Consider the following 19,709-nt stretch of genomic DNA (forward strand, 5'->3'; position numbering starts at 1 on the left):
CATACCAACCATGGGCCGGGCCACCTCTGGACCCAAAGGGCCTGGGAACTCAGGCTGCGGGGAGCGGCCGAGTGGAAGACACAGGCAGGCGCGGCTCCGGGCTCCTGGCTCCGACCCGCCACCTGCAGCATCTCGTTTCCAGACACAGGAGGACAGCGGGGCTCCCCCTGCCCCGTCGTCCTGCGATCTCTCCGTCCTTGCGCTCTGATAATCCCAGCGGCTTCTAAACACGCTTCCTGCACAACGAGGCGCGGACGCCCAGCCAGTCACAGCAGCAGCCGCGGCGCAGAGCCAGCAGCTCAGCAGCAGCAGCAGTCCACGGCGAAGGCCGCGCTTCACGGCCACAGCAGAAATACAACCAAGACTGGCTCGGCTTCTAAGGCTTCACTCCAGGCGTTGAAATGGGCTAAACGCGGGGGTCCGGCTCCTGGAAACAGCCAGGTGGCAGAAAGAGGCCAGTTCCCGGCACAGCCAAGTCGGGTAAGAGCCACGGGCTGGGAAGATGGACGAAGGCCACGTCCACCGGCCCTGAGGGGGGGCGTCCGCCCAACAGTCACCTCACAGGGCAGTCTCGGGTGCGGTGTGAGGGGGAGACCCGGATAAGGGACAAAGAAGGCAAGACCAGACCTTCCAGAAGGTGAGTGGCGAGAACCCCATGATGGGGCAGATGGGGGACAAGGGGGGTGGGGGGCTGCCTGGCAAGGGGCGCACGGCCGCTGGGTGCGTGAGGCCACGGCACCCCCGCAGACCAGCGTCTGGAGGGCGGCTCCCTGAGGGCGCAGGAGGCTGTGATGTGCCCAGTGCTAGCCACGCTGGAGGGCTCGCCAGGCCCAAGCACCTCGAAACGGAGTCGGTCAGAGAGAGGCTGGAGGCGGGGACAGCAGACAGCAAGGCCCGCGCCCCGGGGGACAGGTGAGACGGGGGAAGCCTCCCAGAGAAGGGGCTGCGGGGGACCCGCACCCACACAGGATGTGCCCTCCTCGGAGACCAGAGGAGGCTTCAGGGCCGGAGGGAAACAAGACCGCTGTGGAGCGGGGAGCCCCGGGGGCGGCCGAGGGAGCGGGACCCTCCGAGAACCCTGGTGTCGCGTTGTTCATGAGCCAGGCTCGGGCCGCGCCTCAACGCGTGATTTTCTTGAGCAGACAACAGAGCCCCGCTGCGCCCGCCCCACGCCAGCCTCCTGCTCCGGCGACCCCACCTCACCTCCCAGGCCCGCCAGCTCCCGCTGCTCTCGGGGTGCACCCATCTCCCCACTTAATTTTCTCCTGGCTTCCCAGGGCTCCTTTTGCCGTTGGAGGCCTTTTGTGATTCCACTTAAATTTCCACATTTTTGGTTCAGTTTCTTGGAAAAGCGCCGCGGGCACCGGGCGGGCGCTTCGGGCGGAGGCCCTTCAAGGACGACGCTGCGGGTGCGGCGCCAGCGTGAGCGGCCTGGGGCGCGTGGTGTTCCCTTCTGTTGAAAGCCATTTAGAGCAGGCAGGTTCGGAGTGTGGGCGCCCCTCCTCCTGCCCCATAACACGCCACCCGGGACACCCGGCGGTCGCAGCCTCCTGTGCCCCGGCAGGAGTGAAGGGTCACGGATGCCGTTCTCCCCCGACTTTCTTCAGCCCCCTGTTCACTGGACAGGCGGAGGCCACGGGGCCTGTGGGACCTGCCCCTCCCTGGGGTCTCTGCGGCCTCCAGGTTCCCGGCCCAGGCTGGAGAGGCGCTGAGCTATTATTTTTTTAAACAAAGCATCGACCCCAGCGGCTGCGAGCCGACGCCGAGCCCTTCCATTGGGCTTCTCAGTTCAGTTCTCGAATTCTTTACGTCCACGCTCTCGATGACGCGTTCTCGTCTTTTGCCTACCCTTGTTCCCGGACTGTTTTTCTCATTTCCACCAGAGTAGTTAGGACTGTCGCTTTAAACCCTTGCTCAGTGAGTTCCCTAGTCCTGGTGGATTCAGATTTCCCAGAGGGCTTCTGGGCCATCTGCACGATCCTCTGTGTCTTCATGTTCAGTTCTCGTGGGTTCAGCTAAACAGCCCCTCCCCCTCACGCCGTGTGCTGGCCTTCCACGAAGATGGCAGGTTGCAGGCTGTAGCCTGGGCTGTGTGCCCAGGACCCCGGGGTGTACGGCTGCCAGGCTGAGGCCGCTGCACCTGTTCGGGGAGCAGTGCTGGGGCAGGTGGAGGGTAGGAACCAGCAGCAGGGGTCGGGAGGCTGTGTGTGCTAAGGAGGATGAGCGTCCAAGACGCCACAGCTGCAGGCGCTTCTGCAGAAGGGACCGGGGTCAACCCCTCTGCAGGGTCAGGGCCCATCATCCCCGAGAACCCCAGACTAGCACTGACCCGGCAGCCATGGTCCAGCTCCAGTGTGTAGAATCTGGGCCAGTAGTGTCCCCCAGGGGTGCGGGCGGGAGCAGAATGAACTGGGAGCTGCTGGCTCAGTTGTGGGCAGGCTGCAGCTCTGACTGAGGCATAGGAGGAGGAGCAGGTGTTTCTCGGGCCTGTTGGTGTTGCACGGGGACCCTCCGCCCTCGATGCCCAGCCCCGGGCCCAGGAGCTGCCTGCAGGCAGGGCAGGCATGGGGGGGGTGGCATTCTACGCCCTCCAGCGGGGCCCGAGGGCTCAGGCAGCAGCAGGGCCGGCTGTGGTGGTGGGCAGCAATGGTGGCCCTGCCGCGCCCCAGGCCAGGCAGGCCTGGGTCAGGTCTGCGGGGAGGAGCATGGGCCCCACCTGGCCAGCTCCGGCACCGCCTCCTCCAGCTGCAGGCCCTGGAGAGGCCCCTGGACTTGGTGCAGGGATCCTAGAAGGGACAATGCGGTGCGAGCCATGAGCTGATTGGTAAATGGTCCAGCGTAGGCCCGAAACAGTCCAATCGGAATTGCGGGTGGGCCTTGCGGAGGAGATAAGGTGGTGCAGCGCCAGCTGGGCTCTCGGATGCGGTTCCGGGCCGGGCCAGGCCGCAACCGACTCAAAGACAGGAGAGGCGCTGACAAGCTTTGCAGAAAGCCTCACAGAGGCCGGGGCACCGCCCTTGGGCGGCTCTGCTGCCGCCTGAAAGGAGCACTGAGGCCCGGCCGGGGGGCTCAGGAGTGTCTGCTATTCGTGTGGGCCAGTGGCTCACAAGGAGCTGGCAACACGGTGTTTCTGACACTGCTGCCTCCTGGTGACCGGCGCTACCGGCCAGTGCTGCCCTGCCTGCTGATGGGTGACCAGCACCGTCCAGCCACCTCTGAGGGTTGCAAACCATCCAGCGCCGCCTCCTGGTGCTGCTGCCTCCACTGCCGGTCCAGCGTGCGGCACTGTCCATGCCGACCTTCTGAGGTTGGACCCGGGCCCGCTGCTTGCCGGCTGCGAAGCACTGCAGGCTCTTGTTGAGGGGACAGCGCCATCCTGGATGAGTAGCCTGTGCTTAGGACTTCGGGATGCTGTGGACACTACCTGAAGCGAGCTGGACACCACCCACGGCCTTAAGAACTCTGTTTCCCCAGTTGCTGTTCCTGCGCCTGCATGGGTGAGAGCCCACAGAGGGCGTCTGTCCTATTGGCCCTGTCCCTGGACGGCGAGCGCCCCGTGATCGCTGTCTCAGAGTCATTTGTGGAAGACAGGCTCCCCTAGGCCCCTCCCAATCCTGACTCCAGGCTTGTGGCCGAGGGGTGCCCCTGGGGCACACGTGGCTAGGGTCCGCTCCCGGTGGTTCCCCTGACTGGGCCTGCCCGAGGCGCAAGCGCTGGCTGCCAGGGCCCAGGGCCCTGAGTCCTGCCCGAGGCGCAAGCACAAAGGGGAAGGTTATCCAGGCAAGGGCCCCGGGGTGGGGGCAGAAGGGAGGCGCCGGACAGGTGTTTCACCTAACACCGCAGCTCTTGTGTGGAGTAGCCGCTACAGGAGGCCGCAGGACCTGCCACCTCCACCGGGCGCCGCAGGCCCAGCCCATTGGTGGCCGCCGTGGTGAGCGTCACACGGGCAGCCGCAGGGCCTGTGGGGCGGCCTCGAGCACCCTGCGCAGGTGTCTCCTGGCGACCACACATTGTGGACGTGGCCTCCTCTGCCAGCGTGGGGTCGTCCCCGAGGAGGGCCTGTTTCCCATGCCAGTTGGGGGCAGCCGCCCTGTAAGGCAGCCCCAGGTTCTAAGACCCCGGTGTGGGCCTGAGCCCTGCAGTCACCAACAAGGCCTGGCGCCACCCTTGCAGCTGCCCCGGCTCGGCTGCACCGTCCCAGGTGTGTTCTGAGCGGAATCACATCGCAACGCCCCACCCTCTTCCCAGTCGCCTTTCCTTGGGCAAACGGTGCTCCTCCAGCGCCCTCCAGGACCGCCTCCGCGAGGGTTCCACAGCGCGTGTGTGGAAGAGGTGGGCCTGGCCTCTTCAGTCTTCCACCCTTTTGCTGGACTCCTGACATACCTTAAAGTGGGCAGGCTCAGGCCCAACTAAGCCACTCCACTGGTGCCCAGGAGGGCACCCACCCTTGGGTACCAGGCAACCCTTCCTGGCGGCAAAGCGCCACCAGGCGCCCAAATGTCAAAGCGGGGGTTGAAGTAGCAAGCAGCACGCAAGGAGACGCCAGCCCCGCCGAACCTTAGGGAATGATGGAAAACAAGAGCGCAGGCACCCGCCGAACGAGGAAGGCCACGGCTTTGCCAGGGGGCGCGCGCGGAGGTCACCGGGCATCCCGAGCACCGAGTCCCAGGAAGAGGCTGGGTGGGGAGAACACAGCACATCCACCACCTCTCGCCCTCATGCGGGGTGGGCTGGTGCACAGAAGCAACAAACACACACACACACACACACACACACACGTTACCTACATTGTCTGGGGCGTCTGTATCACACAGAAACAGTTTAAGAGCCATCAGCGGCTCCTGTGGGCGGTTACATCCCCAGGGCAGCCCCGCCACACCAACTGTCCTGCCAGGCCGGCAGGCGTCCGGGCGCTGACAGAGGCAGGCCCTCTGCGGGAATTTCCCGTGCCAGCTCTTACCTCCGTCACTTTGGGTTGAAGAATTAATGCTTCGGGACTCATCCGAGGGATGTCTATGTGGATCTGGGGTGGGGAGAAAGACACGTCCGGTTACAAGGTGACAAGCATTATACGGCCTGGTGACTAAAACGGGGACACTTAACAATGGCCACGGAGTTCCTCTGGCCAGGCCCTGCTCTCCCCAGAGAGAGGCGGGGCGTGGGCCGCACAGGCTGGGGGACCAGCGCCCAGCCCTCGGAGACGGGCAGCGCGGTTGCCGGGCAACGAGGCCCGCAGCAGGCCCTCAGCTATTTAGTAACGTAATCCATAGCAATTAGTAAACATTGATTCCCAGCCTCTGACACGGCAGCAATTCCAGCACGTCAATATGTACAAGTTCTCGCTGTGACAGCTGCTTCTCGGAACCAGGCCCCGTCTTTCCCGCCACGTCCTCGGAGAACCTGGCGCTTTTCAGAGGAAGCCTTTAAAGATCTCTGCTGGCGTGGGCGGCTCCCCACTGGGCCTCCTGTCTGGCACAAGTCTCAATAAAGCCCCACGCCGCAAAGGGCCACACCTGGGGGTCAGCAAGTGGCCATGCAGGCACCCAGGGCTCCCCGTGAGCAGTGCCCGTGGCCAGCGCCACCCCCACCCATGTGTACCAGCAAATAGCCCAAACCGTCTCAGGAAGACACGCAGACCTTAGTGCCCAGAAGTGGGGGGCGGTCCACATCCCTCCCCCATCCTTGCACCTGGTGCCCAGGGGCCCAGGACTCCGCCTGGCAAGGCCCCACAGTGCCGGGACCTGGGTAGGTGGGGCCAGGTGAGACCCTGGGCTCGAAGCCCGCCACCCCTCGTGGGGCACTTAAGGGGAAGATCAAGTGAGGTGGTGGCTGAATAGCCCAGAGCCGTCACACATGGCGCCGGACTCAGGGGGCGGCTGCTACACTCCCAGGTTCCCCTAAGCTCCTGCCACCAGCACTCCAGCCTGTGTGTGCCAAGCGGAGAGGGCGGTGGCACCTCGGCCACACCTGCCGGCTCATGTGTCCTGAGGCGGCCCATCGTGAGCGGCTCCCAGCCCTGCCCAGGCCACCCCCGAGTGGGCCTGGGTGACCAGGGAGGCCCGAGTGCTGCAGAGCGCCTTAGAGGGCGACACACCACATGGGCCTGTAACGCCGCCCGGCTCCCCCGCGTTGTCAGCAAAGGCGTAATGATGCTTAAAGATCAGATGAACGGGCACAAAGGGGGAGGGGAAGCAGGCCACGGCCCCCCAAGGGTCCCAGGGGGCCAGCAATGGGCCCCAGGGCCACTCCCTGCGGCAGGCGGCAAGGAGGCCCAGGGCCGCCGGCAGAGCCAGGCCTGCCACGGGCACAGCCTGCCGCACGGCCGCGCTCCGCTCTACCCACGTGGAGACGCTGGGGGTTCGTGATCACGTGGAGGCTTTTTATTACCTATCACGGTAACTGAATAAAGATGTATGCAGCCCGTTTTTAATTAACTTTCCCTCAAGAAATTCACAGCAGAATACAGCCTAGTCAATCCTGTGAGAGATGCCAACGTTCCCCTGCAGAAGCCTTTCCTGTGAGGGAAAATACAGCAAAAACATGGTCGAAACAAGCCCAACTCCACCCATTTCCTGAAACGAGTGACGTGGGGCGTGAACCGGGCACACTGGCAGGCGGCCGGGCACTGCAGGGCGGCCACGGGCACAGGGCAGGCTCTGTGGGCACCGGCGGGGCACCGGGTCCACCTTGAGGGGGTGGTGTGGGGATCCACGGAGCTCAAAAGCCTCAGATTATCCATCAGAGACAAGGCTCTTCTCCGGGCTGTTTAACGGCTCTGCAGCAAGCCCACAAGGGCGGCGGCGGCCCCGCACCTGGGGCAGGCCAACCCCTTCACCTGAGGCAGGGCTCCCAGGAGGGCCCCCAGCCCGCCGCGGCCCCCGACAGCCAGGCGCCGGCTCCAGGAACGCGGCGGCCCCAGTGTCCACGTCACAGAGATGCCGGGGTCTGAGCTCGCGGGGCTGTCCCAGCGGCGAGTTCTGGGCGCCGGGGCTGTGGGTCAGCCCGGAGGGCCCCTCCCGTCACGCTCGCCCGGCCAGCAGACTCCAGAAGTGCGATCACACCACCCCGCAGTCAGCTACACAGCACACGACGCCCACTGCGCCTTCGGCTCTTGGGCTGCGGGCTGAACTATGTCCCCCAAGTCAAGGGGCGCAGAGGAGCACTCTCAGACGCACCCCGACTGCCAAGCGCCCGGGCTGTGGGCGCAGTGGGCCAGGCGGCAGGGCCAGCCCTCCACCCTCCTCGGGAGCTGCCCCGGGAGGCGGAGCCCCGGGAGCTGTCGAGGCTGCAGCTCAAACACCCGCTTCGCCACGGGAGGCGGGCCTGGGAGAAGACAGCGCGCCGAGGAGCGCTTCGCCTTGCTGCTTTGCAACACTTTTCATTTATTAGAAAGTTAAAACCTGTGACCCATCAGGGCGGTGTCGGGGGAGACAGCCGCCCCCGAGCCCGCGCCAAGGCGCAGCCAGGTGACGGAGGCAGGCGCCCACCTGTCGGTACGTGTCCCGGTGCGCCTCATCATCGCGAGAGCCGTAGTAGTGCTCGACGAACGTGAAGTACTCCCTTTGCTTCCGCTGCAGGGTGGCCGGCCTGCGCTCGGCGTTGGCGGGGAGGTAGCCCTGGGGAGGAAGAACAGGGTCGACGCGGTCAGCGGCAGCACTGCTGGGTGTCTGCAACAGAAGCTCCAGGCCTCACAGGGCCGGCCGTGCTGCAACCCTCGCGCGGGTGGGGAGGGGGGCACCACATCACCAGGGACGAGGGGCAGGCTGCTCCCAGACCCTGCAGCCTGACCGCGCGGGGCACCCGCTCCCGCAGCCGCCAACAGATCTCGCTCCTCGGACACAGGACGGGAGAGCGCGCTCGCCCCCGCCCCCACGGCCCTGCACGGGCCCCGCGCACCATGTGGGAGCAGAGTCTAACGGGTGTCAACTCCAGCACAAACCACCACACGCGTGGGCGTGTGTTCCAGGCACACAGCAGCAGACACGTGTGTGCACGGGGCCCGTGTGTGCGCACACACGCTCCTAGGCGGATGCCCGCCTCTCTCCCGCGGCTCCGGGGCTTCGGGCTGCGCCAGTCCTGATTCGGAAGGCGGACACGGCGGCAGAGAGGGCGGGCGCCGGGGCCGAGAGGCACTCAGAGGCCAGTGCTTTCTAAATTGACGTCACTGAAGTCCCGGATCAAACACGCAGGCCTGTCCACGTACACGGCCCAAGACGGGGCAGGGCCGACAGCCATGCACCGCTAAGCCCAGGGGACGGGGCCTCGCCCCACCCCAGAGCTCCCTGGGGACGGGCCACTCACTGCAGGGCACCCGCACTCCCTGGCCACAGCAGCGAGGCCCCCGCGCCGCTGCCCCACACGCAGCCCCTGCTCCTCTGAGCAGAACCCAGCGGTAGAGCGGCTCCTTGGCCAGTCGAGCGCAAGGCTCTGGGGGTTCCAGCTGGGGCTACACGGACAGAGCTGGTCAAGGGCCTTCTGGCCCAGAGCTCGCCGTGCTCTGGCTTCCCAGGGTGCACACCAGGAGCAGTCTCGGTCACAACGCAGCCCAGGGGGCCAATCTCGGCAGGTCCGTTCCCAGGGATGACACCACGGGCACCGGCTCAGGCACAGGAGGTGGGCGGAAGCGTGGCCAGGTCCCGGCAGCTGCCCGGTCAGCCCCTCTGTGACTCCACCCCCAGGGCTCCTGCTGCTGCGCGGCCTGTCCCCCTGGCTCCTCCCTGGCTAAGTGTCCAAATCTCCTGCCACTTCTCAGTCGGGCCGCCTGGCCTACTGGTGAGGGCCACGAGCTCGGGAGACGGGAGCCCCGAGCTGCCACGGCTCCAACGTCAGGGCTTAAATTGTCACGAATTCCAGCTAACAAAGGCCGTTCTTTCATACTTCCCGCCACTGGTCTCCCTGGTTTGTCCTACCTGGCCGCCCCTCCTCACCCCAGGGGGCCTCCTCCCAGGACACCTCTCAGTGGCCCGAAGCCGGACCAGTCAGTCAGTGCTCAGGGGGCTCCGGCTCAAGGCTTCCGCACGGCAGGCACCCCACGCCTGCTGGGTGAGTTCAGGCGTGCGCAAGTGAGTGATGAACACGCCTGCGGGGCGGCCTGCTGTCCAGAGCACCTGGGGCCGCGGCAGACCTCCTGTGCCCCGCTCGCCCACGCCCCCGCCACCCCACCCCATTCTCACCCTCGGCCAGCAGTGGTGGGACCGCCCACCCCAGGCCGCAGCCCGCCAGCCCCACACAGGCCTAAGGCCCACCCAACCCTCTGCTGTGCGGGGCACCAGGATCATGTGGACGGCAGGGCGGGGGGCCACCCGTGGCCACGCAGGGATGCCGGGGGAGGGGCTGTGTGCCTGCAAGGCACAGACGTTCCCGCGCGTTCCTGGCACCTCCACCAGCATCTGCTGTGCTGCAGGCGACTCACACGTGACTCCACATACGCTCACGCTGTTGGAGCTGCTTTTCAATGGGCACAGACCGAGGAGCGTGTGCGCACCCACAGCAGGCTGGCTCCCCTGACGGGCCGGCTGGCCACGGGGCCTCCATCCCCCCCACACCCCGGCTGTGACCCAGCAAACGCGGTCCCATCCCGATCTCACCAGGGAGCACCTCCTCGGCCGGCTGCTGGCACGCGGGCTAGAGTGCGGGGGCCACCCCGGGGCCGCGTGGGGCGGTGGCTCCCACCATCACACACGACGTCTACGCACAGCCCATCTGCGTCCACCCAGGGAGCCAGCCCTGCCACCCACGCTCCCGCCCAGCAGGACCCACAGGGTGCTGGGATCACTGTGTCCAGACCCTTCCGAGGGAGAGTGCTGCCTGGGCGCGGGAGCACGGCCCATCTGCGCCCTCCGCTCCCCATCAACCAGCTTCCCCGCACACCCTGAGGGCAGCGGCCCTGCGAGACGCAACTTCTGACCTGCACCCAGAGTGATGCCAGCCCACGCCCTCCGCAAGGGCACCTGCGGGCACAGCCGCCCCACACCTCCCCACGAGGCCCCGCACTCGCGCCTGCGCACACCGGCCAGCCGCCCTCACAGCCCAAGCTCGGCCGCCCGCCCAGCCGTGCCGCCACCGCCCTGCCCAGGGTTCTGAGCGCGCGGCCTGAGCACCACTGGTTTTCTTGAGGCGAGCGCACGCTCGGCAGTGATCCGTGAGCCCAAAGGGCATGGGGACGGTCCCAGGTTCTCAGTGCTATTTCCCGGTCGCCCAGGCGAGGCAGCCGGCACCACACCTTCACAAGTGGGGTGTCTCCGTGAAAAGCGGGAGTCCCGTGAGGCTCATCCCTTCGCCAAGCAAGGTGAGGCCACTGCCGCACTGGCCCGGAGAACGCGCCGTCCACAGGGCACCCCTGACGTGGGAAGCAGCAGCGCACCTAAGGCAGCCGAGCACCCCGGGGCCCGCCGGCCCTCCCCACCGAGCAGGGCTGGCCTCGCCCCTCGCTCGCGCCCACAACCCCTCGGCCTCTCCTGAGCCCCTGGGCCTCTGCCTGGGCCCCTCCGCGCTCGGGACCCTCGGAACCTCGGGGGCCAGCAGGGGAATGGCGGCGCCCTGAGGAAGGTCACACCACCACAGGGGGCGTCCCGCAACAGCCTGGCCGCTGGGGGAGCAGAGGCGCAGGGCAGCAGCCCAGGGAGAGCAGCCTTCAACCAGGGCAGTGGGCCCCACGGAGGGAAGCCAGGAAGACTGCGGGCCGTTTACAGGGTGCTGGGGGACAAGGACCCAGAAATTCTCCCTGTCCCCAAATTTTGATGCAACGTGCCGAAGCGGCAATCCCAGAAGGCAAGCGTGTGAGGACGGGCGCACAGGCGAGGAAAAGCCCACACGGACTCCTGACACGCCCGTCCCCGAAGGAAAACACACAGACGCGAGTCGAGGCCTTTCGATAATTAAGCAAGACTAGAAATTATGCAAATGAAATAGATTCGAGTGTGCGATGAATTTTAAATGACAGAACTACAGAAACCTTAATTGCTGTATTAGCATGCTACAAAAACACCAATCATAAATGTAAAACAACGCACGCACACACCGACGCGGAAGCCGTCCCGGGACGCAGGCATCGAGGGGCCCCCGCCCCGCACCCGCGCGCCCCCCGTGCTGGGAGCGGCCGCATGACGCCGAGCTGCCCGTCGTTTCCAACCATCCCAGGCGCCGTCGCAAACGCGGGGTGTTTAGTTAGCGTAGTTCAAAGTGTCTGCAATAGTCACTTAAAAAAGAGCCAGAAATGTGATTCTCTACAGCACTAATTTTTAAACCCTTCCTGCCACGCCCGCTTGGGAATGAACTGCGAAGCGGCACGAGGAGCCTCAAAGACACGTTCCAGACAGAGTAGCTGTGGCTCCGGAACGACGAGAGCCAGTCTCGTCTCTGCTCGTCAAGGGGCGCTTCCCACTCAGCTAGTGTGGCGGGGCGCGGCCGGTGGGAGAGGAGGGTCCTCACGCTGCCTCCGCTCGCTGGCCCAGGAGGTCCTCTGGCCCCTGCGCCCCAGCCTCGGCCGCGGCCTGGAAGGAGTGGCTGGGACACCCTGCCCCACCCCGCCCTCGCTGAGCCCACCAGGACCTGGCCCAGGCCCCATGTGCCGCCCCCAGGGGGTTCCCCGCCCTGGAAGCCCCTGGGCGGGGGTGCCTGGAGCGCCCGCGGCCCTGCTGCTCAGCCAGGGTAGGCACTCGCTGACCTGCAGAAACGCTGAGGGCCAGTACCCCGAGACGCTGACTGGCTTTGTGGGGCCAGGTGTCAGGCTCTGCAGAAGCCCCCAGGGACTGGGAATAAAGCAGGGCTGAGCACCCACCGCAGAGACGAGCTGAGGGGCAGCCCCGTGGGGAGGCCCGTTCTCTGCACCCTCGCCCTGAGCACCTGCTGGCCCTTCTCCACCACTTTCCACAAGATACTTCGAGTGAGGCGCCTGAGGGAGGCGTGAGAAACACGTGCTGAAGCAGGGCTGCATGACGAGCACCCTGCACAGTGCTCCCCAAAACCTCTGTCAGAGAGACAGTGGAGGCCGCAGTGCAGGCACTGGCCGTGTGTGAGAGACAAAAGACCCCACCCTACTCCCCTGCTCGGAGACCCCCAGAAGGACACACAGGGACACATTCATTTACTCCATGGAAGGCCAACGGGCCATCTGTCACCCCCTCATCCGGGGTCTCGGTGCCATGACCTGCAGGGACTGAGAACAAAGGGAGAAACAGCAGGACAAAGCGAGGCCCCGGGGCCTTTCAGGAACGCAGAACTCAGCAGAGGGCTGGGGCGTAATCGCCCAAGCATCCCACAAGCCACCCCCAAAAACTTGCACCCTATCTCGGAGGACACCAGCAAAACTGGTTATAAACATTTAAAATTAAAAACCCCAAACAAAAATACAAGCGATTGCGGCAGGTCTAATTTTAATTGCATGAGAATATTTGATCAATAAATATTCACCGCTCAGAGCCGCATCTGCATTCTGGATTACGAGGCACTAAGCTGCAAATTTATTAAGACTCATTAGCAAGAAGTCTTTTAAATACTGAAAGTCAGACCCAATTTAGAGTAAATGCTCCGAGCTCCCTATTGACTGAGCTCCAGAAATCATTAAAAAGGCAGAGGAGACTGTCGATGGCCAGCTGACACCTCAGCAGCGCCAGCTCCGCACCACCAGCCCAGGCCCAGCGCCCACCCAGCCCGCTCCGGGGTCTCGGGGACGCGGCCGGCCGGGGCCACCCCCTCGGCCACAGAAACAGGCCGCTCTGAAGTGGGCCCGGACCCAAGCTTGTTCCTTGTAATCATTTCTTAAAACCCGCGGTCAGATATATGTCTTGCTATTGATTCCTCGGAGTTGAAATGTTCTGTGCTGGAATCCTTCTATATCACAGTTTGAAAATATTACAAAGATTTGCTTTTAGTAACAAAAACAAAGAAAAGGGAGCATTTCCGCCCCCGCCCCCCCCCCCAGCCTTGTAAACCAAGCTCCAAGCACAGGAAGGGCGATGGGCCGTGTCTCCGGCCTCCACCGGGCAAAGGCCCACCCGGGTGCGGGCTGGGGGGTGAGGCGGGCGCCCCGGGGAGCCCGCGACGCCAAGGGGCCCAGAGTCACTTACTGAGAGCAGCTTCCAGGTCATCGGACGAACCGGCTTGGGGATTCCCGACCAACTCAACTTCCGCAATTCCTCTGTCAACAAAAAGAAGACAGTCGTTAGCAAACTCCCCAAGAGCCTGAGCCTCTTCCGCCGCATTGTGGGGCAGTGAGCCCCATAAATTAACCGGAACAAACCTGAAGGAAAGCAGCTCGGGCAACGGCCGTGCTGAAGGGACGCAGTTGCTAGCATCACGCTCCACCCAGCTCTGGCCCTCGACAGCAGCGGTTTGCCAAGGGCACCCGTGACCCTGCACACCCTTTCCCGGGGTCCGCTCCTCCCCAGCTCCCCCGCCTGTTCCCCAGCTGAACCACCTGCAGGGGGCTCCCCCTCTCCCCAGAGGTTGGCCCTCGCCAGCTGGAGAACCCCACGGCAGGTCTGGCGCTCACGGGGACGTGTGTGCCGAGACGGGGCTGAGGAGGCCGGGACCGTATCAAGCTCAAGGGCACCAAGTCGGCTGCTCAACAGAGGCCGACAGGCAGGAGGCCAAGAGGACACAGCTGAGGGCGAGAGTGAGACGCCCCCGATTCCGCCTGACCGTCCGCGTGACCCTGGCTGGCTGGAGAACAGTGCCACGTGCAGGAGCAGCGACGCCCGGCCAGCCCCCCGGGGCGGAGACGGAGGCTCCTTTCCTTCAAGTCGGGGACCCCCCATTAGGTGCTTGTCCCAGAGCCTGGAGCCATGATGAATGCCAGGCGCGAAGGGGATGATTAAAGAGAGGACTTTGGTAATACAATCAAGAAAATACAAAGTCCTGACATCTCATCTTTTTCCAATTACTAAAGTCTAAGTAAAATAAGTGCAGAATAATTGGGCCATAGTTCCAGCAATAACTCGCATTTTACAGCAATCTCAGAAAATATCAAATCTTCCCTGGCTCCCTGAGGATATTATGAAAAGCAAGCACCTAATATCTGAACACCAATAACGTGGTGTTTACCAGCCCCGGCCCCTGCCTCCCCGGCTGCGGAGTCTGCTTTTCTGACGACGGCTCGGGAAGGAGGCGGCAAGGGCCCTGCGCGGGAATGTTCTCTGGGCCTGTGCCCCCAGGAAGAGCCGCACGAGCGGGGCCTGAACGAACACCGCGCGGCGGGGCCGGCTCTCCACGGGCTCCCGAGTCTGCAGAGCGCGCGTGCACCTGCCCCTCCAGGCGACGGGAGCTGCCAGGGCGCTAGCCCCGCTGGGAAAATGCGGGGCGCTCTGGGCGAGGCCAGGCGACAGTGCCCTGCACCCCGTCTTTCCACCCACCGGCTCCCACTGTTAAAAAGGCTTGTCGTGACGCAGGCACCTGTGGCCCGCACGGACAGGGCCGGCGGGGAAGCCCAGCAGATCGGAACCCGCGCGCTCCTCGGGCGGGGCCCCCAGGGGCGTCGGCCTCCAGAGGCGCGGGGTGAGGATGGAGCGTGTCCGCGGCCAGCTAGACGACACCAATCAGGCAGGTTTCTAAATACTAACATAGTCACACTCGCCAAAAAAGCCCCTCGACTATCTACACAGGCCGTGCGAGCCGGCCGCGGCACGGAGGCCCGGGCAGGGGAAAGGCCTGCGCCCGGCCGCTCTGCAGGGAGGCCTGTGGGTGCGGGCGCGGGCGCGAGCCAGGTGCGCGGGGCGTCCCTTCGAGGCAGCACGGCCAGAAACCACCCGAGGTCAGGGAGTGACCGCACCCCAGGCGCCATGCCCGTGGGAACACCGCCTCGCCTGGGTGGCCGGGGCCAAACTGCGCTCAATTCTGCAGCAAAAGGAGCAGTAAGCAGCGCGGGCCGAAGCACCCAGGAATCCGACGCACCACCCGGGTGGGGCCAGGGGATGGCTCGAGGACAAGCCTCGCCTGGCAGGCGGCCTGCAGTGTGACCACAAAGCTCAGGACCCACAGCCTCTCCCTTCACCTCCGATGCTTCACCCACCGAGCCAGCTTGGCCAGAGGGGCGCCCCCCCACACCCCACCCTGGCGTCAGAGGAACCACCTAGGAGTGCCCCAACCTGGGCCAGTCAGGAGCCCAACTCGTCGCTGGAGGGGCAGAGCCCAGGGCTCTGCTCGACTGTCCTGCCAGTGCCGCGCATTGACCAGGGGGTGCGCACGGAGAGAAGCCGGACAGTCTCCCCGCGGCCTTGGTGAGCGGGCTGTCCTTTAATGGGGGGGCATGTTTCCTCCCTGACCTGTGACGGATGCAGAGCATGGTGAGTGCCCCAGTGGGACGCATGCACAGCCTCTCCCTTTGCTGGGAGAGCGCACCCTGCTGCCACCTGTACCCCAGCAGGCGTCTGCTGGTGAGGCCTGCGCACCTGGCGCCGGCTGCTCCCCAGTGAGCACAGCTGGGAGCGCAGGTATCAACGCAGTCAGCTGCTCGCAGACACCTGGGTCCTATCTACACTCCCGCTACAGCAGCTGCTGGAACAATCCCAGGGCCGGCGCCTGGTGGGGCGGGACAGCCGTCCGAGGGGTCGCGCGCCACACGCTGCCCTCCACACGCCGCAGAGCCCAGGGCCGCCCACGCCCAGCGTCACCCCCCCCAGGACTGAAACGGTCCCTCGTCGCAGCATAACGAGCAATTGTATAGAGACTAAAGACGCCGAGCGCGGAACAGATTTTCATGTGCTCATCGGCCGTTTCTGCACCTTTTATGAAGTTTATGTTTGACTCTTTTACCCACCTTTTTATTGGATTGTTCATAATTTTATTATCAATCCGTGGGTCTGTTTCTAGTGATTGATTTTTCCTCTGATTCGGGGTGACATTTTCCTGTTTCACTATGTGCCTGTTACGCTTTTATTGAATGCCAGATGCACCAGTTATCAGTTTACTGCCTCTGTGATCACGGCCCTGGGCCCTGTAAATATTTCTCCTTGGCCAGCTGGCACGATGTTGCCCTCTCCGTGGTGAGGGAAGGGGCACGGGGAAGGAGACAGGAGCTGCGCCAGGTCTTCTGCCCAGCACAGCCCCGGGAGCACCATCCAGCTCAGCTCCTGCAGCCCGCGGCTCGCTCCCCAGCACGGCCCCTGTGGGGTGCGCGTCCCTGCCCCGCCCTGCGATGCCCCTCCTCCGAGGGCAGGCCGGGCCGGGGCTTCTCCAATGTCCAGCCACTAGAGAGCGGGGCTCCCTGTCCCCCGGCCTGCGGCACGCGACGGCCACTCTCAGCAGCCGTGGGAGTGGGCACTGTCGGCTCGCTGCCTCCTGGGACCCTGCCCCGGCTCACAGCATCGAATCAGCACCGCAGTCTCCAGGGGCCACTCCGCAGACCCCTCCGGCTCCAGCTCCGCAGCCCTCGCCCGGCACTCCCACCGCCCTGTCTCCACCTCCCGCGGCCCACCCGATGGCTCAGCTCCACGGGACTCGGGGGCAGGCAGGCTCCGGTGCCACAGCCTGGAAGCCGCCCCCGTGAGTGGAGCTGACCCAAAGCCCCGCACGTCCCCTCCCCTCGGGGCCTGTCCCGCACGCCCGCCCGCCCGCCATCATCTGAAAGCGCTGCTTCAGGGCCTGGCCAGGCGTCCAGCTGATGGGGCAGGAGCGAATGCCCGCAGCTGACCCTCCGGGGCACAGCGAGGCCACGACCCCGCCACGCTGGTGGAGAGCGCTGTCCGCCTGTGGGGCTCTGCCTCCGCGGCCTTCTCTCGTCCTCACGACATCTCTGCGAGGCTCTGGCATCACCGTCACGTTGCCGCAATAAAATGAGTTGAGGGTGCTTCCTCTTCCTCTTTCCCAAAAAAGAATTTTCAGGGAACCGTCATCATTCTTAAACGTCTGCAGAGACGCCGCTGGCCCTTGGCTCCTGAGGTGAAGGCTTCCTCGCAGACTTTTTTTTTTTAAGATTTATTTCTTTATGCACACAAGAGCTGGGGTGCAGGCCAGAGGTGGGGGTTGGGGGATAAGAGGATTCACCAGAGACAGAGCAGGGAACAGAACAGGCAGACTGACTGAAATCCACTGCTGAGGGGAGCAGCAGGAGAGGCAGGAGAGGTCTGCTGCACCATGTGGGTAGCTCCCTGGCTGGCCGGGAATCGAACTCGTGCTGCAGAGGCTGCAGACAGCTCCACAGGGTTGTGCTAAACCCCATGCACCACCAGGGAGGTCCTTCCTTGCAGATATAAATTTTAGACTCAACAAGAGAGCAGAGCCCACCGTGTGCTCTCAGGCCGTGTCTTCAGAGCACAGTCCGTGCCCGGCAGGCCCGTGACCCAACGAGAGGCTGAGGCCCGGCCTGGCCACCCTTTGCGGCATGGGCTGCGGCTCCACCGCGCTCCTGCTGCTGGCCACGGTCCCTCTTCCTCGCCACTGGCCAGATGGACGTAGGTGTTTCCACTGATCATTTCAAAGAACTGATTTTGCATTTTGTTGATTCTTGCTCTTCTTTATCCATTTACCAGTGTATTGATTTCCAGTCTTACTTCATTTCCCTTCTTCCAGTAGGTTTCGTTTAATTTCCTCCACTTTTCCTAACTTCCTAAGGTGGCAGCTGTGATCACCGATTCAAAACACTCCTTCCTCTCTGACATGGCATTGGAAAGTACAGATTCCCCCAGCACTGGCTGAGACGCACCACACCGGTTCTGATGTGTGCTGTCATCACCATTCAGTTCAAAATACATTTTCATTTTCCGCGTGATTTCTTCGATTCCTGAGTTGCTTAGAAGCACGGTTCTAGTGCCCAAGCACCTGAGGGCTCCCTGCGCATCATGCTCTGGATCGAGCCTGACCCGGGGCTGGGCAGACGACAGTGACCTCTGTCCTCCGGGGCCTACTTGGTGACGGCGCCACGTCCGTGCAAGGAAGGCACGGGCTGGATGGGGCCCTTACCAGTGGGCTCCAGCTGCTGGTGTGGTCAATCACAGCTTCGAGACACACCGGCCGATCTTTACATTCACTTACTCTCTCAATTACTCCGGGGAGGGGGGAGGGAGGCGGGTAAATTGTCTGCCTATGAGGTGACTGGGGCAGAGACATTCAGGGGAGACAGGCCGACTGAGGGATTTGACCCGTCTAGCCTGAGCATCACGCCCCACTCCTAGCAGCGCCCTGTCGCCCCCACGCCCACACTGCGCTGTCACAGCAGGCCGCTCTCCACAGTCTGAGTCTCGGCGCAGAACGCCCGAGTCTGGCTTCCCTGGCAGAGCTTGGGCCTGTGGACACTGGCTCCGCTGCAGTCACCAGGCCTCTAAAAAGCTAAACTGTGAGGAGTTTAATGAGCAGAAAGCGAACGTCGTGCATGGCTCTCCTTCAGCAAGAGTGGACATGCTTTCTGAAAAATAAAAATTTGAAATATCTCATGAAAACAACACCAACATCACAATTCCGTGCTCAGCGGCGCTACGAAGGCTTAGCTTCTCCAGGAATTCCCCCGGGAACTCCTCCCGGGGAAGGAACCCTGGGGATGGTCCAGGAGGCCGCGCGGCGAGGGGGCGCAGTGGCCGGGAGGCGAGGGGCCTGCTTTGAGGCGCACAGGGCCGCGACCAGCTGCGGGGCCGGGGCAGCCCGGCTCTCTGGCGCTGAGTCCCCTCCTCTGGAACAGGTCACAGGGCTTTGCGGGAACAGCACAGCACCGAGGGGGCGTCCCCAGCGGGACACTCGCTGCAGCGGCTGAGCCCGGCTCTGCGGCCCTTGCCATGTCCCGGCAGCACAGTCCGACCCGCCCGCAAGGCTCCGCGCTCACTCGCCCCAGCTGCGTGTGGGCTCAGGTCGCGGCTGAACCAGACATTGTCACGGGATGGCGTGTGCAGGAGCTTGTCGTTATAGGCAACTTTTTTTCCAAAAACCAGGAACAACAGAAAAATCAACCCATAATTGAAGGGTGTTTCCCAGCACTCCTCTCTTTTCACTAGCTTTAATTCTAATTTTCTGAAAATTTTTATTAAAAATCTGCCAGAAGCCCTGACAACAAGCGCGCGTCCGGCCCACCTGCTCCGAGCGAACCCACGGGACGGCAGAGGCTGCGGGCCGGGAGGGCCGGCGAGCTAGGCCGCGCGCGGCGGGAGCTCATCAATCACCCGTCTGCCAGCACCGCCCCGGGGGCCGCACCACTGACCTGGCCCAGAGGCGCCAGCGCGGCTGCCCACACAGCTGCAGGCCATATGGGCGTGGACCCCTCCTCTCCCAGGGCAAGGCCCGTCCCCATGCCCAGGGCTCACGGGCGAGGGAGGACGGTCACGGCGGGAGCAGTGCTGAGGACGGGAGGGGGACCAGGCCAGGCTCCCGGGGCCGCAGCTGGAGCGGCGCCTTCTCTCCGCTGCCCAACCTCACCAGCACAGCGCAGCAGCACCGGCCAGCCAGGACGGGGCACGGAGAGGAGCGAGGGCAGTGGGCGAGGGCGCCAGCCTCGGGGAAGGCGCAGGCGCTGGCTGGAAGCAGCCCGTGGAGGGCAGGACCCCGGAGGGCTGGGGGCGCTGCGGGCAGGAGACTCCCTCCGGGGAGGCCGGAGGCCCCACCCCCAGAGCCAGCGTTACCCCAGGTGAGCAGCCCAGACGAGTCTCACGCCACCTGAGCGGTCCCCCAGGAACAGCCCGGCTCCCCACGGCGGCCGCCCACCGCAGAGCACAGCAGCGCAGCACCACGAACGCAGGGTGCCCAGAGACAGACGGCCGCGGGCACCTGCGTCCCCCCCGAGAAAGCCGCAG

The 19,709-nt window shown here is 64.4% G+C and overlaps 1 protein-coding gene across 8 annotated transcripts in view; it reads right to left on the reverse strand.

Annotated features, from left to right (window-relative positions):
* Positions 1-19,709, reverse strand: part of TBC1D22A (TBC1 domain family member 22A) — a gene marked incomplete at its 5' end in the record, with an annotated part of 97,805 nt that overhangs the window by 56,597 nt on the left and 21,499 nt on the right. For 6 of the 8 annotated variants that reach the window (XM_084254508.1, XM_084254502.1, XM_084254506.1 and 3 more), the window contains 3 exons: positions 4,961-5,023; positions 7,488-7,616; positions 13,068-13,138. In XM_084254508.1, the coding sequence (XP_084110634.1) occupies positions 4,961-5,023; positions 7,488-7,616; positions 13,068-13,138 (263 nt within the window). The remainder of the gene's footprint in view (positions 1-4,960; positions 5,024-7,487; positions 7,617-13,067; positions 13,139-19,709) is intronic. The other 2 variants (XM_084254503.1, XM_084254505.1) reach the window with 2 other exon arrangements.

Source organism: Talpa europaea (assembly GCF_964194135.1).
Source record: "Talpa europaea genome assembly, chromosome: 15".
In the NCBI taxonomy this organism is placed as follows: domain Eukaryota; kingdom Metazoa; phylum Chordata; class Mammalia; order Eulipotyphla; family Talpidae; genus Talpa; species Talpa europaea.